Source organism: Eschrichtius robustus, chromosome 12 (genome assembly GCF_028021215.1).
Source record: "Eschrichtius robustus isolate mEscRob2 chromosome 12, mEscRob2.pri, whole genome shotgun sequence".
NCBI lineage: Eukaryota > Metazoa > Chordata > Mammalia > Artiodactyla > Eschrichtiidae > Eschrichtius > Eschrichtius robustus.
In genome coordinates, this window is record NC_090835.1 from 104,827,890 (window position 1) to 104,854,475 (window position 26,586).

The 26,586-nt window shown below is 46.8% G+C and overlaps 1 protein-coding gene across 4 annotated transcripts in view; it reads right to left on the minus strand.

Annotated features, from left to right (window-relative positions):
* The window catches only part of FARS2 (phenylalanyl-tRNA synthetase 2, mitochondrial), a 393,466-nt gene that overhangs the window by 128,257 nt on the left and 238,623 nt on the right, over positions 1-26,586 (minus strand). For all 4 annotated transcript variants that reach the window (XM_068558492.1, XM_068558489.1, XM_068558490.1 and 1 more), the window contains one exon: positions 6,077-6,228. In XM_068558492.1, the coding sequence (XP_068414593.1) occupies positions 6,077-6,228 (152 nt within the window). The remainder of the gene's footprint in view (positions 1-6,076; positions 6,229-26,586) is intronic.

Consider the following 26,586-nt stretch of genomic DNA (forward strand, 5'->3'; position numbering starts at 1 on the left):
GACTGCTTGGCCCTCTACCAAGTCCCTAAAGACAGACACCCTAGACGGTGGGTACCACTGGGCCCACCTGTGTACATCGCTGGTCCTTCCCCCTGGAGGGACCCCTCATCCCACACGGGGCCGCCCCCTGCCTTCTTTGGTACACCTCCTGGCTGCTGCTTGAGCCTCAGCTTGACCAAGTTAAGGAAAATAAGTCGCCCAGGAGACACTGGGGCGGCTGCACGGTGCTGCCCCCGCTGGCTCGCAGTGTGAATCGCGGCCCCGGACCGCGTGATGCTGGAGCCCAGAGGCGCTGGTGGCAGAGAAGGCTTGATTCTTGCTCAGGACACCAGCCAGGTGAGGCCCAGGTCCACCAGGGCACCTCTGCTGCTCAGAGCCCTGAAGATTTGAAGACTGTCCCAAACAGCCCTCATCTGTATGCCCCTGAGACATCCTTACACATGCAGGCCCACCTGCAGAGACTCGGCCCCCGACTCTCTAACGAGCACAGCCGTGTGGCGATGCTAATGTGCGCGTCTGAGGCCGCACGGCGTCGGCCGGATTCGGATTCATGCGGCTCTTGGTCGCTAGGACAACACGACTAACTCTGAGGGCCGCAGTACACTCGGGGCCAAGCCTCCGCGGGCTGTGCAGAATGAGGTGACAGACACGGGGACAGACGGTGAGGGAGGGCGGGCGAGCGCTGACTCCCATGGCTGTCTCTGGGCGTACATTGGGGTGGCAGCCCGTGGAAAGAAGTGACCCTGTGAACTGGGTTAAAAACTCTGAAGACCCAAAATGATTGAAAGCCTCTCTCATAATTGCCCCAAATGGTGGGCTCCCTATCCCATTTCTGCCAGCAGATCGGAGACGTCCCGTCCCCGCGCAACTGCCCTCGGTGCTCGTCCTCACTTGCTTCTCTCTGATCAGCCCTGTGAGGGCGGACAGGCCACCATCAAGGGGCGTGAGGTACCCTCACCTGGCATCTTGGAAAGAGGGCGTGCAGTCTCCACACTACAAAAAGGGACACAGGATGCCAAGCGGAGACACGGCCAGAGGACCCCCGGAAAACTGCTCACTGCAAGTTCAAGAGGAAAGAGTGGCTTCCTGGTTAGTTTCCACAGAGGTGTGCAGTGACACAGCTGGTCACTGAGGACGCAGTTCACCGGGCGCCTGGCCTCTGGCCCAGCCTCACCAGCATCAAGCAGGTGCTCGGCTCCCTCCCTCCCTCCTCTGTGCAGACCTGCTCCTCTGGGGCCTGGGCAGCCTGCGGGGTAATCCCGAAGGATCCTTCCGCAAATGGCGAGGTCCCGGGGGACAAGGCAGAACAGGGAGTTTGGGGACTGAACTAATCGTTTCAATGCGTCTCATGCTGGTGGCCAGCACGGCTGCTCTGTGATCACAATAAAGCGCACACCTCGTGGGCTGCTTTAAAAAGAAGGCTTGGGGAAGGAGGGTAGGGACGGGATCGGGAAAAAGAAATATCAGGCCAAAAATAGTCTTCTTAGAACTGCCTTCCGGGCTGTCTGAACCACAACAATAGAAGTTCTGATACTCATGCCACCAGCCTTGCGATAAAAATGAAGGAAGAGCAAGGAGACAGGAGAGTTCTAATGCCGTCTCCTTGGTACCGCACACTGTCAGTTTCAAGGGGACACAATTTCTGACGAGCTCTCCCAAGATCACTGGAGTTGGCTTCTCATTGCTGGCCAACCTTTTAGTTCCAATAAGTGCACTTACTCGGCTCTGTCTAAAGAAACAAGACCAGAGATGCAGACCAGAGACGTCAGTCCACCTGCCACTGCCCGTAGCATTTTCCCAACATACAACCCAGAGAATGGTCCTGTGGACTACAGAGCCCTGCTGGCCGGCGTCTATGCCACTGCACGAAGTGTTTTTATTTTGTTCTGATTAAAAATTTACTCCTCAAGTTGCAGGAAGACCAGGCACCGTTTCAGATGACAGCGTTGTGTGAAGTCTCATCCTCTTCCCTCTAGTATCAGAGCTTCCCCATCATCTGTACTGACTGCCAAACCCCAGCTGACTCGCTCTACTGAGGTCATTCTTTATTTTAAAAAAACAACACAGGTTGACCGTGAAAGTTACTGATTTATACTCTAACACCCAGCAACTTTTTTAGAACTCTGTGCGATTTTCAAAGCATTCACATAGATAGGCTCATCTTATGTTTGCGGCTGCCACTTCAAGACGACATTCGTGCTCATCTAAGTTGGTAGGTGGGGACGCTGAGGCTCAGGGAGTCCCAGTACCAGACATCTAGGATGTGAGGGGTCGGGAATCAAGGCTTCTGACTCTGAACCCTGAGCTCTTTCCATCAGACTACACCGCCTCCCCCTCCAATGCCATAAGGCATTCCTAGTCATCTAATAAAAGCTCCTCCAAGGAATGAAGGAGGATTATTAAGTATCCACCAAGAATCAGGCAGTGAGCCTCCTTCCGCTAATATAAACCCTGAGGGAGGGTGGAGGGAGTTACTGTGCCCTCAGCCCCCAAGGTGTGTCCCTCAAGCGGGACAGCCTGGAGAAGTTTAAGAGCAAATGAAGAGTAAAAGACATGACTGGGCCAGCAGGCAGGAGCCGGTAACCGAGCCCCACGCGGGGAGGAGGAAGGCAGTGCGCCCGTGTCTGTTCTGAGAACTGCCCAGTGAACCCTTCTGGCTGAAGATGCGGCCTCTGGCTTCATGTCCAGAAAGCGGGGCCGGGCGGTTTACGGCGGCCCCTGACTGGACCAACAACGGGCTCTTGAACCAACAGTGGCTTGTCCACAGCCTGCCCAGACCTCAGGAAGCAGCCTGGCGCAAAGGGCTCTGCCCAACAAGGGGGATGACGGTTTGCTCAGTTAATTAGGCTGCTTCCTCCCAGAACTGGTACTGGGACAATGGAGGGGATGGGCCAGAAAAGACTTTGGCCAAGGCAGCAAGGGGCGGAGACGTGAATGGGGTGGGGGGTGGCGGAGGGGACGGAGGACACAGACGCTGGCCAGGAGGGGCGAGGACAGGGACAGAGCCAGGGGCCCAGATGCAGAAGGTCTCTGGTCTCAGACCTGCCTCGGTTCTGAGTAGCTTTCCAGCCCTCACTCAGGTGTATCCTAAATAAATCCCCTCTGTCCTGAAGAGGCCACCATGAGGGACTCTGTCCTGGCAACAAAACAGCCTAACAACCCAGAGTTGTTTTTACAGAAACTGAACGTTTCCACTAAAGAGCGCTGACTCACAATCACAATCAGGACTGGGGACGTGTCATTCACAAGGTGTCAGAGAGGAGACAGACACACAGGGCCGGCTATCCTGGCTCCTGGGTAACTCTCCCCAGACCGATGGCCTCTTCCCTCTGAATCTACAGCCCTAGACACGGGCCTCTCATTTCAAGTCGATGAAAGTTACTGAGCATCAATTATGTGCAAGAGAGCAGGCAGGTCTTGATTAGGTTTAACCAAGCTTATTGTACCTTATGTTTTTTATTGCTAAGTTCATTTCTCCTATGTTATTTGGCTCCATAAGAACTGGGATCTTGCCTTGTGCCCCCCAGTGAAGCCAACGTTTCCTATAACACAGGCACTCAAGAATCAGTGGGTAAATTTGTTTATGGCTTGCCCCTTGTATTTACCATCTGGCCTTCAACAGAAAAAGTCTGCCACCCCCTGCCCTAGATATTTCCTGAGCGTCAGTACGCAGTGCGCCACCATTACTAAATAATGTATTATTTTCCTCAAGTGTGTCCTTTTCCTCAGGGCTGTAAGAGCATGGTTTACCTTTGGTTGTCCATAATGAAGATCTGAAAAATAGTGGCTTAAACAAGATACTTTTCTCTCTTGTGAAAGTCTACGACTGAATCGACTCCCCAGTGTCAGAGACCCAGGCAACTTCTGTGCCGTTGTTCCCCACACACAGCTTCCACTGCCAAGGTGACACCATGGTCCAGAATGGCTGCCAAGGTACCAGCCGTTACATCCACATCCAGGTAGAAGAAAGGTAAAGGACAGCCTCAACCCAGTTTTTAAAGAAACTTCTGGAAATGCCACTAAAAACTTCTACTTCTAAATCACTGGTAAACTCAGATACATAGATACACTTTGTTGTAGAGGAAGCTCAGAAGTGTAGACTTTTAGTTGGCTAGGTTGGTTAGATAAAAACCAAAGTTATGTATTTTTATAACGGGGGGTGGGATGTTGAGAGATAACTAGGAATCTCTGCCACAGGAACCTTACTGCCATCCTAGCCCCTTAGTAAGACAGTACAGGCGCTGGGCAGGTTCTCTACTGTGCCAGGGCCCCGGGCTACCCCACAGAGTCTATTTTCTGTAAAGTTAGCAGACAGATATCACCTGCAAGCTCCAAAATATATTTAAAATCTGCCAAAGCAGCTGAAACCAAGTAAAAGCCAAATGGGAGGAAGTGAAGAGAAGGAACAGATAGGCAGGTCTCAGAAAAAACCAGCATAAATACTTCCTCAGAGCCAAGGGTTCCAGTTTAAAATGCAAAGTCTACATCACCAACATGGGTCAAAACTGGGGTAAACAAAGGTAAATCTGTGTGTAACAAGTGCAGATTTGGGGCAGGAGGCAGACCTACACAAAGAACCTAAGAGAGGAATGAGCCATATTTAAAGAGAGGTTGGTTTTTGGCAGCGGAGGGAAAAAAACGCCTTACAGTTGTGAAAACAGCAGTCCTGAATGACGGCCTTAGCCCCTCCCACCATGCCAGCCCCACCTCAGCCCTCAACCTTGTGCAAAGAGCTGGTTCCGAAAATCCAATGCATTCAAATACGAGTGACAAAAAGGCAATCACACGCACACCGCTGATGCATCAACCAAAATATAGAAAAAAAGGTAAGAAAAAATGGCAGAAAAACTTACTGACGGGGAAGTCACAGAAAAATGTTGCCTTTAGAGCACATGAAACTTCTGGCCAAGTATTTTGCAGTGAATTTTAAAAACCAAACGAAGCAATTTGTTTAAGAAGGAAAAATCACAAAGCAGAAATGACTCCGGGAAGAGACGGGAAGAAAACAGGGAGAATTGAAATGCGAGCTTGAAGAACTCAGAAAAGGAGGGGAAGCAAAGTAACTGAAGATGGAAATGGAGTGTGGGCAAGAAGAGACCACAGAAGACCCGGGGCGGGGAGGTGGGCAGAGAGGGTAACGACGGGGAAGCACCCAAAAGGAAGTGGCGGGAGAGAGAGTTTTAAAACATTGGAGAGAAAACAGCAGCAGGCAGAGGAGTCAGATAAAGAGGGGCGGGGCATGCATGTCTGGATCCCCAAGGGAGGGGTCAGACGAGATCCTTACAGATATGATTCAAGAAAACTTCCCTAAGACCCCAGGCGGAGCCAAATCTGATCCGGGAGAGACAAGGATTTACACACCAGGGAGAGCAGGTCAACACTGAGAGGGATCCTGCTGCAGTTATTAAACTTTAAAGATAAAGAATCTTTTAGGAAGAAGAGGAAAACAATCAAGCCCGGCCTCAGATTTCTTTAAATCAAGTTAAACTTGAGAAGACAACTGAGCAACACTTACAAGACCCTCACCAAAAAAAGGGCGAGCCACGGATTTTATAACCAGCCAAGCTGTCATCTAAGTATAAACAGAGAAACACGCAAGAGCTCAGGGGATATCGTTTCCCCGAGTCCTTGAGCACACTTTTAGATTCACATTTAACTCCTGGAACGTAATACAGGTCTTGGCGTGTGCTAAGCGCTTAATAAATATTCAGTGAGAGACTAACAAAACAGCTTTTTCTCCACAAACTGCTCTTTCTGCCTCATTTCCTTGGTACTTGGAATGTGATATAGTAAGAGATCACTTCCCAAAACAATACCAAAAAGCTCCAAAATATTTAAAACCTTCTGTTTCATATTCTTTGTCTACTAAGGCAGGAAAGATTAAAAATGTATTTTAGAAAGATCTTCAGAAAGTACTGATATAAAAGAGTTTTCTGGTATGCTGAATATTCACTATAAATTCAGAATACATTTGTCTCTTATGCAATAGGTTGCAGCAAAATTTTTTTACATACTTCCACATGCCATTTGCCACATGGAAATAAAAAAGGATAAACTCAGAAAGTTTCTTACTTACTTTGGATGTTCAAACTTGTCTATAAGATCAACTTTTTCCACCAGGTCTCCTCCAATTGTTCGGACTAAGTCATAGAAATCGTTCTCTGTGTAATTCTCGCGAGGTAACCAGAATGAGATGTCATTGATCACAGCAGGGTATTTGCTGAGAGGCTAACAAAATGAGAGAAGAAAAAAGAGATTGATTTGTTAGTTGGATGACAACGTTTAAGTTTTTCATGGCGGTTTCACGTGTGCTAGTTAGAAAATGCTGGCAAGACATTATTTCAGCACTTGAATTTTCAGGAACAAAATGAACTTAAAAGATAAGTCAATATTCAAAATTAGCAAATTCCATTATGAATATTATAGATGCTTATCACTCTCATGTGTAACATTACCATATATTATACTCACATTGCCATTAATGTTTAATTTAGTATAAAGCAATTTGAATATATCATAGTTCAGTTTTTTTCCATTTGAATACTAGAGGAGAAAAGTTCACATTTAATTACAAGCAATTCATTAACTTCTGTGATACTTTCAGGAAGCCGTTTTAATAGAGAAATAAGTAAGGGTTTGTCAAAATTGATATTTCAATTAGTAATGTCATTATTTGTTAGTATTTCTAATTATTAAGGGAGTACTTCTAATTATTAATTATATAGGGGGTTATTTTTCAAATTATGCTTCTAAGGATGTGACAGACATAAAGGTAGCCATGCCCCCATTTTACCCCATTTTTTCCACTTTATTAGGGCTCACTAACTAGTTCATTATAATAGATACATATTTAAAATTAGATATTTTTAGAAGTCACCACATTTGTTTACATGGCTTAAACACGTACATCACAAATACATATTTATATATTACATACACACACATATATACAGATAGCTGTGATGTTATGTAAGTCTGTAGGTTACCGCCACAATAAAAAATGTTTCATTAAACGTTTCATTATATAACTATGAAATCCATACAACTAAGGAAATATCTGCCAATCTCTAAGAACAAGTTTATAAACTGATTTACACCAAGCCTGATATCACTGTAAACCCCCTGGTGAATCACTGATTAGAAAAATATAAAACTTTTTAAATGGCAAAACCTCTGAAGAACCAAGTACTCAAACATAAATGATTATTCAACTTGAAATATCAATAAAGTTGTCAAAAGCATCGGTTCAGAACACACATTTCAAACGAACATAATAAAGCTACCACCCAGGTGCTCCTGACAAAGCACCACAGCTCCTGAAAAACACCCTGTTTTCTTGGAGTCAAGATGCTGTGATAAATAATATGCGGGTTAATGTAACATTGCGAGATGGTGGCAGTTGGGTGGTTACACAGCGCTTTTCCTTTTCCACTTAAGGAGCGTGGAAATTCAGGGGTATTCGATAAGAGGCAGGGGTTGCCAAGAATTAGCATGAAGTCACCTCTTCGATGACAGACACGGGAGGAGGGGCCCGACTGGGCACTGGTGTCAGGAACCCGAGAACAGCGTCAACGTGATGGCGCAGTCAGCCAGAGCACAGGCCCCCAGACGTTGAAAATTACATGGTATGTGTTACGGTAAATACATAAACACCAAGGAGAAAAACCCAGACCATTGCACTGCAAACCTAGGTCAAGCTAACAAGTGGGAATGAGTTTAAAGTAATGGTGGCTGGTTCCTTGCGAACTTGCAAGCAGGGTCGAACCGGAGGCCTTTCACAGCTCCTGAAACTTCCCCTCTCTCCCTTCTCTTCTTGCACGTGAATATCTTTTCATCGTTTTTTTTTTTCCAGTGAAAGCATGTGGGACGCAAACTCTCAGAACTGACACGGCTGAAACCCCCGCTCGTGAATCAGCCGGCAAAGCACAAAATTGTAGGTTTACTGTTGTCTCCCCTCAGCGCTTGGAAAATACTTCTCTGTACCCGTCAGCAATGACGACAAGTCTGCTGTCGGTCGGAGCTGCTTCTGCGCAGGGAGTCTGTCATTTCTCCCCGGCAGCGTGGAAGGGCTTCACCTTTATCCCGGCGGTTCTGATGAGGCCGGGCCTGCATTTATCTTGGGGTATTCTGCCCGGGACTCAGCGTGTGCTTTCACTCAGAGGGTTCATGTACTCATCCAAGTCGGAAAATTCCAGCCACGACTTCTCTGTCCTCTTCTTCTAGGACCGCAATTCTCCATATTGTGGGGTTTCTCAATCTATCTTCCATTTCTCTTACCTGATTGATTTTCGGGTTTTAATCTTTATATATTTGTGCTGTATTCTGGGTGAATTCTTCAGTAACAGCTTCTTATTTACTAATTCTCCCTTCAGCTGAGTCTAGTCTCATCTGTTTTTTTTTTTCTTCTCTATTTCAGTGAATCTATTACTCATTTCTGATATTTCTAATTGTTTTTTTCCATATCTACTTATACTTCATTTTTGCCTGTTTTTGCCTCTTATTCAGAATTTCCTGTTCTTCTTCTTCTTGTTTTTATGGTTATTATTCCTCCATTAATCTCTTTGAGGACATTAGGCTTTTTTTTTTTTTTTTTTAAAGAATGCCTCTTGCTTTTACTTTACTCTCCAGTGACTCAGATTCTGAGTGTGAATTTGGTTGGCTGACACGCTCAGGTCAGAGCTCTTCACGTGGTTTGGGGTGTGTGTCTGCAGGCCCGTCTGGGATGGGAATAGCTGCAGTGTTCTCTCACTCACCACCCCTCCTTGGTCAGAGGTTTTTGTGGTCCCTCCCTCCCCTTGTGCTCCTGGCCCAGATCTAGTTGGTGGTGGCATCTGGGTTCCTGCCCGATGGTGACAGGGCTGATGATGCCATAGTGGTGACTCATCTCAGTTCCTGATGAAGAGGCCAACTCTCTTCCTGGGCTCACAGCTCCTGTGAGCTAGAGGTCACAGCAGGCAGCAGTTTGCAGCAGTGGTGGCTGTCCCCCTTCTAGAGGAGGGGACCGCCTGCCCCTACTTCCCAGCAGAGATCACGCTCTGGACCAGCACATCCTGAGTCCCCACCAGAGCCAATCACTGTTTCCCCTGCCTAGGAACCTGCAGCCCGCAGCGTCTTCGGCCTCACTCTCTGCTCTGTCTTCGTGTTTGTCTCTTGTGCGTGGATAAATATCTTTTCAGGGGAAAGAGGGGAAGGCATGGTTCTGACTTTTTCACGTTCTCTTTTTATGTATCATGGCTGTGTGTTCGGAGACGGTAAAGAGCAGCTTACAAAGCAACAACGAGGGCTTCCCTGGTGGCACAGTGGTTGAGAATCTGCCTGCCGATGCAGGGTACACGGGTTCGAGCCCTGGTCTGGGAAGATCCCATATGCCACAGAGCAACTAAGCCCGTGAGCCACAACTACTGAGCCTGTGCGTCTGGAGCCTGTGCTCCGCAACAAGAGAGGCCGCGACGGTGAGAGGCCCGCGCGCCGTGATGAAGAGTGGCCCCCGCTCGCCGCAACTAGAGAAAGCCCTCGCACAGAAACGAAGACCCAACACAGCCAAAAATAAATATAAAAATAAATTAAAAAAAAAAAAGCAACAACGACCTGACTCTAAATTTCCTTACACAATGGTTCTTAACTTCATGGGGGAGGGACACAGATGTCTCTGAGAATACGATGAAAGATTCAAATTCTTGTTCCAGAAAAGTACATACTTTCACAAACACTGATTTTTCCATAGAACATCTGGGATTCACAAACCCAGTAAAAGTCATTCAAGGAGTCAGAATAAGGACTCCCCCCCGTCCTTGACCCATATTCAAAATTGTGTCATGAGTTCAAATACAGACAATTGAGATTATGGTACTAAGGGAGTTAAAAATATCAATCATTCTTTACTAACATAATAAATACATGTATGTGTGTCTACTTTATACGCGTACATAGAAAGGATGTATATTTTATGATAATAAAAAGCATACATGAAGGCATCATCGTTTGTCTTATGGTAGCTACTTGAAATGCAGTCATATTTATATAATAAATTTAAAACTCTGCTCTTTACGGGCTGGACTAAGAAAGCCCTTACTGCCGCCGCCTGGGACAACGCTGAAGGGCCATCCTTGTTTCAGAGCTCCCGGGGGTTGGCCGAGGCCTCCGCTGTCAATGCCTCACAGCCCAGCCTCCCCTCCCTCTCTGTCTAATCCTGCTCCCTCCCTCCCCCCTCCATAGGTGTGGACCCTGACAGCACCTGGTTAGAAGCTTCCAGAAGGCTAACCTCTGTCTGAGAGTCTGCTCTCCGGGGAACCTAACCTGTGACTCCAAGACGGAAGCAAAATGTCAGCAACCAGTTGACGAAAGAATTTAGTGCATCCAGGGGGAGAGCAAGCCTCAAGGATCATGTGCTCAGAGCGAGGCCGATCTGGACGGGCACAGGGGTCCCGCTCACCAGCTGTGTGACATGATGCCTGCAGCCTCGCCTGGACCCCCTCAGCCGTTTGTGATCCCCCCTGAGGACCTGGGAGGCCCGCGAGGGGCTGCACAGACCACCCCCTCCTCGCCTCCTCGTCTCCCCTGCAAGCCGCGGGGCGGGAAACCTCTCAGGCGCGGCCTAGACCCGGCTCTTCAGCAGCAGGGCATTCCACAACTGGTGGTGCCATCAGCTACCCTGTTACAGATTGAGTTGTGTCCCCCCAAGAAAATACCCTGGAGCCCGAACCCCCAATAACTTAGAATGTAACCTTACTTGGAGAAAAAGTCTTTACAGAGACACTCAAGTTAAAATGAGGTCACTGGGGTGGCATCCTTAGAAAAGGGGAAATTTGGGCACAGAGATGTGCATGCAAGGAGATCCCACGCAGGGAAGCCGGACACAGGGGTGACGCGTCTGCAGGACAAGGATGCCAGGGATGGCCAAAGCCGGGGGGGTGGCCGGGAGCGGATCCTCCCCCCAAGCCCTCAGAGGAACCGGCCCTGCTGCACCTGGGCCTCGGGCCTCAGCCCCCAGGACCGGGGGAGAATGGGTCTGCTGAGGCCCCTCTGTGGCAGCGTATCCTTCTGGGCGTGGCGGAAGGACCAGGGGGAGCTGGCGCCTCCACCGTCTGCGGAAGAACAGCTGTCGAATCTCAAGCTGGCTTCGCTGGAGCTTTGAGCCAAGCATCAGGCCTTGGTCTTGGCCTTGCAGGTGTCTTCACTCGTCTGAGGAAAACCTACCTCACAGTTTCCTCGCCTGTGAAATGGAGATGGTGTCTACTTGAGCAAACTGCAGTGAAGGTGCCATGAAATGACACTCATGAGGCACATCCTTAATTGTTTTCTAGCCAGAACAGATTCGGACAGTTCAACAGATGTGCGATTTTGACAGCTGTCCAAGACCCGGGTACCGAAGCGACCGGGGTGGGGAAGGGGCTAGTCGAAAAAGTGAGATTTTGGTTTAATGGTGCCCGTCCTAGCTGGCCCCTTGCTCTGGGCTCACCGCTCCCGATACGTAAGATACAAATGTCTCCATGCACCTTCCAAGCTGCAAACGTCACAGGTGCCCTTCCTGTCATCCACGATAAAGTCCACATGCCCCAGTCCTGTACCTGCTCAGGAACACCCCCCGAGGAAGGTCATCTTACACCGCCGTCGGTAACGCAGCCTCGTGTGCCCGTGCTTGTACTCCAAGGAAGTCGTTTCTACATCAGCGCCTCCCTCTTAACTGAAACGCCCGTCTCTTTTCTAACACTGCTGAGGGAGGATACAGATTATCTGCCCAACAGGGCAGGTTTTCTGTACGAGTCCATCATTATTCAGTCTCTGGCTTCTTCCCTTTAGGCAAAGCTATCAGAAATTTTTTTTTTTTTTTTTTGGTTTAAACATTATTTCAACAGTCATTCTAACAGGGAAGGGTCCGCTTCCCCGTCAAGCTCTCCACAGAGTTCTGGAAACACCAAGGTGACTTCCACTCAGCTTTCAGCCACAGCTACGTGTGGGCAAAGGCTGACTCTGCAGCTGCTCTGGGCTATGCTTCTCTTCCGAGACCACACACCTGCGCCTTGGTTTTTACGGTGATTATGTTACTGGCAGCTGCCACCCGTGGGTACGGTGGGCCAGGGACACGCTGGCACTTTCCGTGGGTCGTCTCACTAACACACAGCATGCTCCTGTGACACGGCCACTCTTACTGTTCCCACCGTGTCCACGAGGAAACTGTGGCTTGCAGACCTTAGCTGAAGTACTCAAGGTCAAAGAGCCACTAAGCAGCAGGGCCAAGGTCAAATGCAGGGCCAGGCTGTGCTCTTACCCCCTACGCTGTAAGGCCTCCATTTAAAACAAGGGGACAAGGGGAAGCAGCTCAGCTTCCAGTACTGTCCCCAGAAGTAGTCTATCCAGCGCACTTAAAAACTGTGTAAATAAGACCAAATCTAACATGTATCCCTCTGGTGCCTTCCATGACATTTCCTTGGCAAATGACTCATTTATCTTTTCGATTAATTATCTTGACTTATAAGCACTTCCAGTCTGTTTACCATCTATGTGCTTGTGTTCTTACCTAAATGAACTTAAAAGTTAGTTTTTCCTATAAAAAGACTATGCACTACCAATTACTCTCCTTACAGCCCTTACTTTAATTCCATCTACTTATTTTGTAATAAAAAGTTGCTTCTTGAATTTGGCTGCCAGGTTTGGTACTAAACCAATTCAGGTTGTTCTAACTCATGCTGCCTTGACGTTCACAGATTTTCTCACTCTGTTCCAACAATTTGTTTTGGTTCTTACTTAGTTTCACTGAGTGCCAGGAGCACACCGCACTGGTCGGAGGGAGGCCCAGCTCAAACGCAGGAAACTGTTGTTCTGTTACCTCACCGAGAAACCACAGGAGGCCCACCAAGTTCTAAGCATTCTTCCAAACTTTAAGGGAGTTTCCCATGTTTGTTCTTATCTTTTGACAGAATTTCAGTTCTATTTGAAGATTCACAGGAAACGAAGAATTTCCATAAGGAAATCACGTGGAACAACCCTTTTGGCAACCTTGGACTGGATTAACTTTCCATGTTTCTGTACCATGGCCCCCAAATACATACTGACCTCCTCAAGAGCAGAAACAGGATTTGAATCCTCTCAAATTAACTTTCAAGCTCAAGAGAGCTTTAACCTGGAGAACTTAAGACAGCTGATTCCCAGCAGCTTTATTTAAAACAAATCATATGCTGCCACACATGAGAAAAACAAGGATGGCTTCTGCCACTCTGGGTAGGCAGGTGGGAGAACTCCATCACTGCACGCGGCCCACGTTCTCTGTAGGACGTAAGGGACGTAGAGCAAGGCTTCAGGGCGCTGCCTGAACATAACAGTCTTTAACTTAAGAAACAATGGAAAAAGTAAGCTTCAGAAATCTTTGTTCAAGTAAAATTTCGTCTGCGCCTCTGGTTAATAATTGCAGGGGGGTGGGTCCTGCAGCCCAGATCACTGGCAGAGGGCTGACACAGAAGACAAATGCTACAAATTAAAGACTATCTTTTAGGGGTGATGTAAATGTTCTAAGGTTGATTGTGGAGATGGTCGCACGTCTCCGTGAATGTACTGACGACGAGTGAATTGCACAATTTAAGTGGGTGATTTGTACAGTATGTGAATTACAGCTCAATAAAATTGTTATGAAAACGATAAATGAATAAGTAAATGTAACAGTGGAAGAAAGAAGGGTGTCTAGAATAGAAAACTTCTCCCATTTAGTCTCTATCTCATCTTCAGAACTTGTCAAAGACAACATTTCTTGAATTCACTTTTTTCACGTTAAAAGATTGAGCCTTTTCAGAGCCAGCAATACTTCTGAATTCTCGTTTTCCTCTCAGAGGTAAACTACTTGTTGAAGTTTTGCACAATCATTTAAATCTTCCACTACATTTCTTGTCCGTATCTTCACAGCCTTATGCCATCACTGTATTTTAAGTGAGGTCACATAGTTTGATGATTATAAATTTTCCCAGGTAACCATGTTTACTGGGAGATGGATATTTTCCTCCCATACGCCTTAGGTAAGTGAATGGAGGCTCTAGATGAAAAAAATACATAATGGGAAACTAGGTCTGTTAACCCCCGGCCCCAAATTTAACCTGAAAATGGTACGCGCTCTGAGCAGGGCCTCGTTGAGCTGCTTCTGGTTCCTGTTTATCTTATGTCGTCTCCACCCTGCGAGTTCCCATTCTTACAGGGACTGCATGTGCTGTGAGGGCCGGGAACTTGGACTTGGCCAGGTTCGTGCAGAGCTGGCCTTCTGACTACTCCTGTGTTCAGAGGAAAACGAGCACGACACAAATTAACCTGGAGCACTTAAGACAGCTGATTCCCAGCGGCTTGTTGAAAACTGGAGTAAACATCAAACTCTACGTCTTTTACAGAGCGGGCTCCCTTGGATCCGACCTTGTTCTTCCCCTCCTCCCCCCCGTCCTCCTCCCCCCGTCCTCCTCCCCCCTCACACCCCTGTCAGCTGCTCCTCTTAAACCAGATCCCTTGATACTACAGGTGTTCGTATTTCTTCCTGACCCCGTAAGGCCAAAGAATTAGCCCCTGGGGGCGGGTGTTGGGGGGCAGACCCCACCCTGTGTCTGTGTCTAAAGCTTTGTTCTCCATCCTGTCTGGTGACAGAGGGCCCCAGGGGAGGTGCATTGGGCAAATTACTTCCGAAAACATCTACTGATTTGGTTTTTCCAGAAAACAGTCTAATATCAACCCTCAGTCCTAGGGTAGAAATGGATATGGAACAGAAAGCTAACCGTGGCGACCTAAATTTTTAAGACAAAACATGGCAGCTGCTCTGGGCAAGGAGTGGGAGCAGGGGGGTGGGATGGGGTAGGAGGAAAACCCTCGAGATGCAAAGCACTGGTGATCACAGTTGCGTGGTTGCTTCTTGGGTATCCATTGTATTATGATACTTCCTAAGTAAACATTATTTTCCAAATTTTAGATAATGAGAAAATTAAAGAAAAAAATGGTATCAGTGTTTACTCATTTACCCAGAGAAATTATGTCACAGAGGGGAACAATGGCCACAGTTTATGCATTCATATTTTTTTAATTGTTTTTTCTCTATTTAAAATAAAATTCCACCTGTTAATATTAGATTCTATTTCAGTAACAAGAACAGTGAGTTCAACTTCCTCACGTTAGGGAGAAATGTGAAGCGTTATTTTCTTTTGCACCAAATCCACATAAGTCCAACAAAGTTTACAACGCAGTTCACAGAGGCCAGGTGTGATCGATGCCTCAGTTCAAGGTAAACGGAAGGTAAACACGGGGCTCTGATGGAGAAGCCCCCATGCCCTACTCAGGTGGCAGCTGGCAGAAGAAGGTGCTCTGAATTGGAGCCAGGGAACAAGTCGGCCAGTGTTCACCAGCCGCCCACTCTGGCTAATCAGACCCCGTCCCTGCCACCAAAGAGCTCACAGGCTCGAGGGAAGGCGGCCGTGAAAGGCGGTCCCTGCCCTGGAGCAGAGGGGCTGACACAGCGTCTGTGTAAATATGGCTCAAAGTCTGACTGCGGTCACCAGATTACCCTCCCGTTCCCAGAGGAAGTCACACTTTCCATCCAGTAAGTAAAAGTCTCAGTAAGAGAAGCTCATTAAAGTAAGAAAACATGGAGTGCATCCTAAGAAGTTTTGGGCCATCTGTCTGGTCAAAGGCCAAACCTGACAAGGAGAGAGAGATGGGCAGTGAGTAACTTCTGGGGAAGAAGCTGCCATAGGACGCCCACAGCACAGAGCCCCAGTCTGCTTCTCTCCGGTGGATGCGCTGCCAGCTCTCTGGGACCAAGTTTCCACATCTGCAGAAGAAAGCGCTGAGCATCCCACACTGTCGTCCCAGCAAAACTGTCCCCGGGCCGCCACGAGGGGCGAGTCCACTGGGGAGGTGCTGGGTTTAACCAAGTGAGGCAGGGGGACCGGCCCCCGCTCCTCTTCAGATTGGGTCTCCCCAAAATTTAAACTACAAGGACCAAGTGCAACCCAAGTGTTCTACCCCACGGGTTACCCGAGCCGTGTGTCTCACCTCCACTCAAATCACAACTCCTGTCACCTGGAGTGACCCTGGGTTTCCTGCCAGTTTAAAATTTGAACTATTCACAGTTGGAAAGACAAGCTTTTCGGAGTTCTATCAGATAAACTTTCTGCAAGATCGCTGAGGCTATGAGCAAGCAAAATCGTCGCTCGAGAGGTACCATTCCAAGCTCATTAATGATGAATTTCCCTTACGCAAAGTGAACAGGATATTTCCATACACTGGCTCAGCCACGAAGGCAACTTTTGGGATTTCTTCTCTTCTCCCCCAACCACCACGTGTGCTGGTTACCTGTACACGACATAAGGTTCTCACGTTCACGCAACCATGCTCACAGTGGGGTCAGACAGGCCGCGTCATCCAGGCGAGGTGGATGGGGCAACGGAGGGGCAGCAGCTGTCGTGCTCACGGGCGCACACCTAACAAGTCACGAGTGACGGCAGAGGTGCGGTCTGAACACAGGTGCGTGTGGCCCCAAACCTCCGATTCACCATTAAGCCACACCTCACCGCCAGGGCCCCTTGTGGGGCCCCCTGAATGTGGAGAATGCACGACGGCCGCCCCACCTTCCCCACGTCTCCCAGGAGCCCCTGCCCCTGTGTGAGCTGCGGCACCACGTGCTCCAGGCTCCTAGATGCCTGTGTGCGACAGGAGCCTTACATCACCCAACTGCTATGAAGATTAAATGGGATAATAGATATTAAAAGCCCTTATAAATTACAAAACACCATACAAGGTAAGATATGATTAATCATCCCTGTCTTTTTGTTTTGTGAGCTTTTTAAAAGAAATTCATCAGATGAACAACCCAACAATGGTTACCGTTGAGTTCGGGTTCACCACGTGCCAGGCACGGTGACCTCCTGCATCTTCAAATGAAGCCTAGGGGGCGATCGCTCAGCTGGGACATCCCAGCTCTGCCACTTACTAGATTTGGTGACTTGGGCGGTTCCTTTAACTCTTGGTCCCCCATTTTCAAAAGCTATACTTCCACCGACTAAGAGAAAATCTAATGCGACAGTTACTACATGCTTGGTGTTAGGGGTAAAAGAGGAATGTGACGGGGCTGTTAGTCCCCTCTGGTAGCCAAAGCCCGATCAGCAGATCATCTGCTGGGAGTATGCTCTCAGAGGCGGGGATGGAGCTGAGGGAATGCTGGCACGCCCAGCCCATCCTGCATCAGCCAATGCATATCCTCGTGCAGGGTGACACCAGGTACAACCTGCAGAGAGGACGGCCCAGGCCGTGACCTCAGTGCTCTGGCCCAGGGGTTCTCACTCCGGCTGGCTGGTACCGGAGCCCCTCACCAACAGAATCGACATCCCTGGTGGCACCACCGGGCATCAGTCTCTTTTCAGAACTCCCCAGGGGACGCCATGCACAGACAACATCGGAAACCACTGCTCTAGCCTCATGCACTGCAGGAGGACAGTCTTTCACTCTGTAAAAGGACACTGGTCACACACGCGTCCCTCTTCACTGTGGCTTTTGCGTAGCTCTGTCAACTTCAAATATAGGGTGCTGTCAGAGATGGCCGTCGTCTTAACTGGGGAATAAAAGGCCAGTAAGTGCTTTCAGGCCATCCTCTGCCCCCACTACCTCCAAAACCAGAGTTTCACATGTCTGTCAATGTGTTATCTCATAATTCACATACAATCATACCTCATTATCAGAACATATAAAAACATACATCACCTCACTTAACAACCTTATGAGATAAATATTATTGCCCCCCTTTTAAAAATGAAAATACTGAGGCTCAAAGAGTTAAGTAATGGGCTCAAGGTCACAATAACCAAGACCTGAACATGGGCAGCCCACCTGCAGAGCTGTGAACTTGAGGCGGCAGGGGTGCTGGACCTCAGGGATGTTACAGGTGCTCTCTTGAGAAGGTTCCACGGAAATATCTGTGGGGAGCCGGGGCTTGAAGGGGCAACTCGGAGGCCAAGTCCACACTAGCTTCTGGTTCTAGATCCTCACCCATCTCTCTGCTTCTCGCTTATTACCAACAATTCCAAATTAATCTGATAAGAAACCAACGTAATTTACTAAGAGAGTGGATCCTAAAAGTTCTCACCACGAGGAAAAGAATTTTTTTCTTTTTCTTTTTTGTATCTATATGATGGATGTTGACTAAACTTATCGTGGCAACCATTTCACAACATAGGTAAGTCAAGTCATTACGTTGTACACCTTAAACCTGTACCATGCTCTATGTCAATTACATCTCGGTAAAACTGAAAAATAATAATTTATTCATTCCTATAGGAAAAATACTGTGATCACAGCCATCAAGGCCTATTCAAACAATAAATGGATGCCTATACTCCAACTCTCAAACAAAAATAAATACAAATAAAAGGGTTCCATGGTCAAATAAGTTAGGGAAATGCTATTTTCAGGTTTCTTACAGTAAGACATCTCAGAACTTTTAAAACACTAACAGGCTCTGTGAATCTCCAAGTAACGGAAGCCATGTCCCCAGATTTAGTCATAAAATCTTCTTTTGCCAGAAACACAGTATGGATCATGTGGATGTAGAAAGCATAGGATCTGGAGCCACATGAATGGAAACTGAAAATTATGGGTTGAGCAGTACAGGTTCTCTAAACCAAGTAAATGTTTACAAACTGTATACTTTTGGAAAATATTTCATTTACAGAAATCTACTACCTTACGGTCTCACCTTTTCCTCATGCACCTGAAATCTCCTCAATTAAAATAAATCCTGTTGTTTTGACTCTATTTATCTGAAATGCTATTAACCACCACTCTACAATGCCTCTATAATAGGAAGACAATCGAAAATAATCTTAGACGTAGGGATATTCTGACACTTACTGTTTTACATATTCAGTTCAACTGACCTTTGTGAAATAGAAACCACTGCATTCCCATTTTATAGATGAAGAAAATGAAGGCCAAAGAGGTGAAATGAATTGACAAAAGTCAAAGAATACCAAGTAGGTCCCAGAACATTAACCCACTTTTTTCACAGAAGCACATCCTCAAGTGCTGCCTGATGCTAAGGTCCTGATTGAACACTAATGATGTCTGGTACAGTTTTTACTTGCATTTTTACAGGTTTTAAAATGCATTTTGTTTCAGTCATTTGAAGATTAGTCCTCTCGCTAAGTTATACAGCTCCCGGTTAACCACACATTTTGATTAACCCCCTTCCTCAACGGTGGTGGTTTACAGGGAAGGTAGTATAACGAGGCTTCTAAATAACATGGCTGAGTCTCGTTATGATTACTAGGGCTTTAGTACATCAAGGAGCCAATCCTAAGGACCAACAGCCTTTAAAAAAAAAATACAGGTGGTTTTTTTGTAGTGAGGTGGATGGACCTAGAGTCTGTCATACAGAGTGAAGTAAGTCAGAAAGAGAAAAACAAATACAGTATGCTAACACATATATTTGGAATCTAAAAAAACAAAAAAAATGGTTCTGAAGAACCTAGGGGCAGGACAGGAATAAAGACGCAGACGTAGAGAATGGACTTGAGGACACGGGGAGGGGGAAGGGTAAGCTGGGACGAAGTGAGAGAGTGGCATGGACATATATACACTACCAAATGTAAAATAGATAGCTAGTGGGAAGCAGCCGCATAGCACAGGGAGATCAGCTCGGTGCTTTGTGACCACCTAGAGGGGTGGGATAGGGCGGGTGGGAGGGAGACGCAAGAGGGAAGAGATATGGGAACACATGTATACGTATAACTGATTCACTTTGTTATAAAGCAGAAACTAACACACCATTGTAAAGCAATTATACTCCAATAAAGATGTTAAAAATTTTGAAAAAAAAAGAAAGAAAAAAGTACAGGTGGTTTTTATTTTTAATCTACAAAAAAGTAAATATTTATTTTCTTCACAAAACTCTGCTTTCTTTTTATACAGAGTCATTCCTAAAGGTCTCTAGCCCATGGTTTGGAATGAGAAAGAACAGGGGAAGAGGGCCATTACAATAACAAAAACAATGCCTTTTTATGCCTTCTGCTGCCTCCTGTCAGTTAGTTTCCATGTAACCTAATTCTTATTCCGATCAGAGAAGGAACTGAAACCAGGATTTTATTAACACCATCGATATCTACCCACGCTCAGGCACACGCACAAATACAGTCCTCCGCTTCTAACTATGCATTTTACACGTGAGCCTTCCTGGCCGCTCTCCACGCAAATGATGAATAAAGTAGCTTTTGTTTTCAGAGATTTATTTCAAACACCTCTTCATTAAATGCTACTTGGAGGCAGATACATATCTATGGAAGGTTAAAAAAAACATGCTGATAAAATAACCATCAAGGAAACATGTCAATGCAGAACCTAAGATGGTCTTTCTCCAAAGGACACACTTGAGGTACACACACACACACACACACACACACACACACACACACACGGGAGGAAGGAGAAATTTGTTACAAAAAGGCCTTGAAAATCTCTTGTAAAATATATGACATTCCTATGCAGAGTAATAAGCACTTGAAGATGCGGCTGGAAAATGGCGGCTGCTTGTTTGTTTGTTTGTTCTGATGGTGGGAGTGTTTGGGGGTAGGGGGTGACGCCCAATTCTACCAGAGGGTCTGGTGAATTCTGCTGTTTCTGCCTTACAGCGCAAACGATGGGCTTATGAACGTAAAGGAAGCGGAAACCGGAATTCTGATTCGGCGTGGCGTCCACAGCCAGACAGCAGGGAGCTGGCCGGAGCTGGCCGCTTCTCCCCCCCACTCCCCTGGGCCCCCTCTACACTCTCAGGGGGAGGGGGAAGGGGGACGAGGGGGCGAGGCCAAGCTGGCGCTGCTCCAAAACAGAAATAGAGAGGTCTCCCGGAAAACCCATCTTCCTGCATTTGAACTCCACCACAAATTGCATGAATAAGCTATTGAACCCTGAGGCAGAAGCAATAATTTCCTCAAAAGGCCTCACATTTAGGGACACAAAAGAGAACCCATCCAACACAGGCGTCCCCAGTGGAAACAGCCACCTGCTTGTGCGAAGGCCAGGCCGGGCTGTGGGGTCATCGTGTGCCCTCCTTCAGGGTAGGAACCAGGATGCCGGCACTCAGACCCGGCTCCAGAGCCAGTGGCCATGGGCCAATTATGCGTCCTTTCCGGGTCTTGGTTTCCTCATCTGTAAAATGGGGATATTAACAACATCTGTGTAATACGTTTTTATGTAAAGTGCTTACCACAGTGCCTGGAAGCACGACAGAAGGATCTGTTAAACAAACAAACAAGTCTATTTGTAAATGCAGGAGAGAATGAGCTGGTTTCTGATACTGAACAATCTGATTTATTAATAATTTAACTGGCATCCGTGTTTCAGAGGGAGGGTTTAAGTTGTCATACAAATGAAATCCCTTAGAAGTAGAGCCGTCTACATTTTACAAATGGGGAAACTGAGGCACCCAGAGGGCACACAGAAGCATGTATGCTTCTAGGGCAAGGCCTGCCTCAGGCTTCTCATCCAGCGGCACCCACCACGGGCGCTGGATAAACACTGTGACCCAGCTGACTCCCCCGAGGTCTGAGACTTCACCAGGAACGTAACCTCGCTAGAAATGTTCTTTATTCTAACTTCATCCCTTTCACAGATTCTAATTGCTAAGACAGAACAGTGATATATTTGGCATGCTGAACCATTCTGTCTTTACAATGGCTTTTGTTGAGCATGGGGATTATGCACCAGCCACGGGGAACCTCATTCGTTGGTGAGATGTTTGTTTAGAGCATCTAGGGATGAACGTATGAGGGCTGGAAAACACCACACTGGGCAGCACATTTACTTCTTAAAGCCCATTAGGCCTTGCTGAGCACCTTTCACATGCCGCACACGTCCCTAAGTGTGCTTCATTGGTTACCCTGCCTTGAAAAAACACACGCCATCAAAAATAAACTAACAGGGTTTCCCTGGTGGCACAGTGGTTAAGAATCCGCCTGCCAATGCAGGGCACATGGGTTCGAGCCCTGGTCCAGGAAGATCCCACATGCCGCGGAGCAACGAAGCCCGTGCGCCACAACTACTGAGCCTGCGCTCTAGAGGCTGTGCGCAGCAACTACTGAGCCCACGTGCCTGGAGCCCGTGCTCCGCAACAAGAGAAGCCACCGCAATGAGAAGCCCGCGCACCACAACCAAGAGTAGCCCCCGCTCGCCGCAACTAGAGAAAGCCCGCGCACAGCAACAAAGACCCAAGGCAGCCAAAAAAAAAAAAAAAAAAAAAAAAAAAAAAAAGAACTAAAATACCACATTACAGAACCTGCAAGGTTGAGCGCCCTTGTGTCAGCAATGACATCAGAAACTTCATTATTTCATGCCTCACATTTTAACATAAAGGACCATCCTATTTTGCTAAAAGATAGTAGAAAAAAATTTTTTTAACTTTGGTGAAGGTCATTTTTTTTCAACGGATGGAGTCTGATTAAAAGTTTGCCTTGCCGTGGAGAGTTTTACATTAGTCCACATGCACGAGCTCGGAACCGTCTGGTAGCCATGGCCCTGCCACAGGTGATCCGACTGAACACAAGAAATTGCTATGACTGTTCTAACCGCCTCCTCCCAAGGCAATCTCATAACGTTCAACCTGACAGCTGTACAACTTAGGACAATTCTCAGTTTCCTCATCTATAAAATGGGGATGTTCTCAGTACCTTCTTTATGGTGTTATCATAAAGATTACAGGAAATTTATGGAAAGGACTTAGCATTGTCACTGTGGGTACGTTAGTGCCTAATGTACTAATATACATTAGTACATTGTAGTAATGATACTCGCATCTGGTCCTGATGCTGACTTACAGGAGTAAATCCGGGCGGGCACCTTCCTGTGGTCACGGTAAAGGGTCCTGGGAAATGAGAGCCCGGCTCAGCCAGGACACCTCCCAGCCCCGGTGTACACAGCAGGACACCTAAGCCTGCCTGCCCCCTTCGCCCTCCCTCTTGGCATTAACTGCTGTTAATGCAGCCTCAGTTTTCACAAAGCAGCTGTCAGCTGGAGGAGGGTCCAGAGCGCAGAGCCCAACACCTTGCGCACCTGGCTGGGAGCCCACCTGTGCCATGGCTGCGTGATGCCCTGGGGACACAGTTCAACCACAACGCTGGCTGCTACTCCAGCAGCAGTGCTGGCAGGAGAGACACATGACTGTTTTTTAAATAAAAAGCAAAATATAGCCCATATAAAGGCTCTCCACTTTTCTGCCCACTATAGCCTTCCTCCCTTCTTCTTGTTTTTTGTTTTGCTGTGTTTTTTTGTTTTAACTTCTTTTGCATTCACAGTCAAGAGAGCACGCACGTGTTCTGGAAAGCGCTTCTCTCCCCAGCGATGCCGGCGCCCCTGAGGCAGGAGCCAGCTCAGTGCTGGGCACGAACCAGACTCTCAACAAATGGATGGTGCATAACTGATGCTGCAGATCCAGTCATGGCAGCGGCCTCTCTCCTCCATCCTTCTGAACGGAGCAGTACTTGAAGGCTGCAAACCCATGTCCTTTTCTGGCTTCCCATCAACTCTGCCACGCTGCTGCGACTCCAAATACTTGACTTAATAATTTTATGCACGTTGAGGGATAACTTTCCAGAACCCACGAGTATACAACTTTCCCAGCGGTTCTCTTTATCCTTTATACTAAACAAAGGTGCGTTTTGGCAAACTATGTTCTCCACTAATTGCACATCTTGGCAGATAACGTAATATATCTATAAATTTTAACAGAGATAGAAACCAGCACTCCGTTTGGGAGCGAGAGGGCTACCTCGACCCAAAGGGGGAGGTCCTGTCCCAAAGAACGGCTCTCTCAGCTATCACAGCATGAGGGATGGGCTCCAGCAGCACAGTAATAACTTACCTCCTCAGAGCACTGTCCAGTACCAGCTCTGTACACTCAGTGACTTCTCACGCAAGGTCTAAGTTACTCCTGTCATTGCAAGCCGGAAGGACATCGTGCCCATTTCACAGAAAAAGAAACTGGGGTTTAGAAAGAAGGAGCATCTGGCTATAGCGCCACATGGCGGACAATGCTGCTGGCCGTTTGGGTATCTGGGTTTAGATGTGCGAAGCTGGTAGCACAGGGAGACTTGGTTTCTGGTGGTGGCCTTCCTGGTAAATGGACCACAGTGTGGTAGAAACACCCTGGAGTCTCAGTTTCTTCAAGTGAACTCCACCCTTTCTTCCTACAGGTACTAAGTTATGGCAAAGAAAACGCAGATAAAATCAAGGGCAGAAAAAAAAAAAAAAAAGACAAAGAAAGACAGGATGAGGACTGGATCCCCAATGGGAAGGCAGTATTTTTTTAAAATGCTATTTTATTTTTAAACAGATTTGCAGGTATATATGTAAGTCTTATTTGTGTCATCTGTGAGTGATAGTGTTGCCATGGTGATTACTTGTATGTTTACAGAAAAGAAATAACCGTAGAGAAATCAACAGTGTTCCAAGAAGACACACAGTGCTGTTCACAGACCATCTCCATCCCTCCACACAGGATGGAGAGAATGTTCAAATGGGTAGAAGAAAACCACCACCTTGGGGGAAAAACAACTTGATTCCTCTGCTGAACTCAGAGAACAGGCATTAAAACGGCATTATTTTTCCTTTTTGTGGGCAAAGCCATTCTGATAAAAAGGAAGAGCTATCCAAAATAAAATTTTGGTACATTTACTCTTACCCAGATACAGTAACGCCTAACATGGCAAGAGGAGAAGGGTTTATACACAGCACTTAATATTTTCATTTGAATACGTTATTTAATACACTAACATTTACTGATACAAAAGTCAAGATCTACTTAACGTTTACGATATGTCAGGCACTGTGCTAAGAATACTATGCATATTTAAACTGATTGATCCTCATGACAACACTACCCTCTAAGTAGGAATTAATATTATTCCCATTTTGCAGGTGAGAAAACAAGCCCAGAGAAATCTTGTACCTTGTAAGTAGGAGCATCGGGACCTATTCAGGCAGTCTGGCTCTGGAGGTCCTGTCTTACCAGCATTTTGTTTATCTTTGCATCTCTCTTTTAACTGAAAAGGTAACGAAGTCCACTGCTCCCCCACCCCCCTTGCATGTGGGTTTCTTTGTGGTCATTTGTCCAGGGAGCAAAAGGCAAACGGGGCGGGGTGGGGTGGGGGAGGAAGGGGAGGATGCAGAGGCAGTTGTTTGAGCACAATCCCTCCAGTGTCCAGAGCGCCCTCCCCGGGTGATGGACCCCGTCCAGTGGGAACAGGCCATCCATTGCCAGAGCTGCCAGGGAGGTCGGGAGCAGGGTGCTGGGGCCCTGGCCGGGAACTAGCTCTTGGACACCAGCACCAAACGTGCTGAGGAAGAGGGTGCCGGGCAGCCAGCAGAGGACCACCCATAATTTACTCTCGTCTAATTGAGGGGAAGTGTTACCAGATTTCAGGAAAGGCTGCAAGAGGATACTACAACACATACAGTGACAATCTGTTTTTTCCTTCTGAAGTATGGCTAGATATTAGTACATCTTGCTCTCTGGGTCTAGGCTCTCACAAAGGCTCCACTGTCTTACTTCCCTATAGATTTAGCAAGCGGTTTAATGGAAAAAGTGAACGTAATTCTATCCTTCAGAAATGATTGTGAAGAGGAAAAAAAATATGACAGAATCACATCAAGTTCAACAACAAAGTCCACCAGGCTCATCTTATATTTTTCCTGCTCTGGCGTGGGTTGATTCTTTCCTATGAGGAGCCCTGCTTCCTCCAGTGGAAAATGGTATTTAGAAACCAAGACCTGGGCACCAGGTGTGTGCTCACTGATACTGTCGTATCAATGTTTCTAGGCCCTCAAAGCGGGCAGAGCTGAGGTGGGGGAAACACACACACTCATAAACACAAACACATTTATATTTTCTATCTAAAAAACCATGAATTTATGTCAATTCCTCTAATTCCAATCTAGCAACCAGGGTTCATTCTTGCCCCTCCTTTTCTCATATCTGTAACTTTTCTTCAACAGTGAGAAACCTCACTCCCATAATCCTCAGTATTATCTACTCTTTTGCTCAAGCCGGAATAAATTAGAAGATAGTTTCAGAATTGCTCACCCGTACCATTGTTTAAAAAAAGAAGATCCTGGTGACTAGAGTTCAATATTTTTTAGTCTCTTTTGTGTAAAATTTACACACGTGAAAAGCACAAATCATAAATGTGCATTTCCATGGGCTTTGATACATGTATACATGCTTGGAACCCAGCTCTCAAGATACAGAACCTTTCCAATCAGCCCAGGTAATACAGAAGCTGTCTAAGAACCAGAGAGACACATCAAAAGGGCCTGGGGGGCAGCTCGCAGGGTCTCTCACTAGCCAAATCTGGGGAAAGAAGAGATTCACAATGAAAAAAATGATAATAATGGAATACAACTCATTGCCTAAAATAAGCCGTAAGTCCTTCTTACGTGTACAACTGAATGAATAAATATATAAATAAACAAGTGAGGGAGAAGGGAAAGCTCTTCCTGGTAGAAGAATGTCAATTCAAACACCAACTTTCACTAATGGACACTAAAAATCTGTGAGTAAAATTTTGATGAGACACAAGAGCTTCAGAG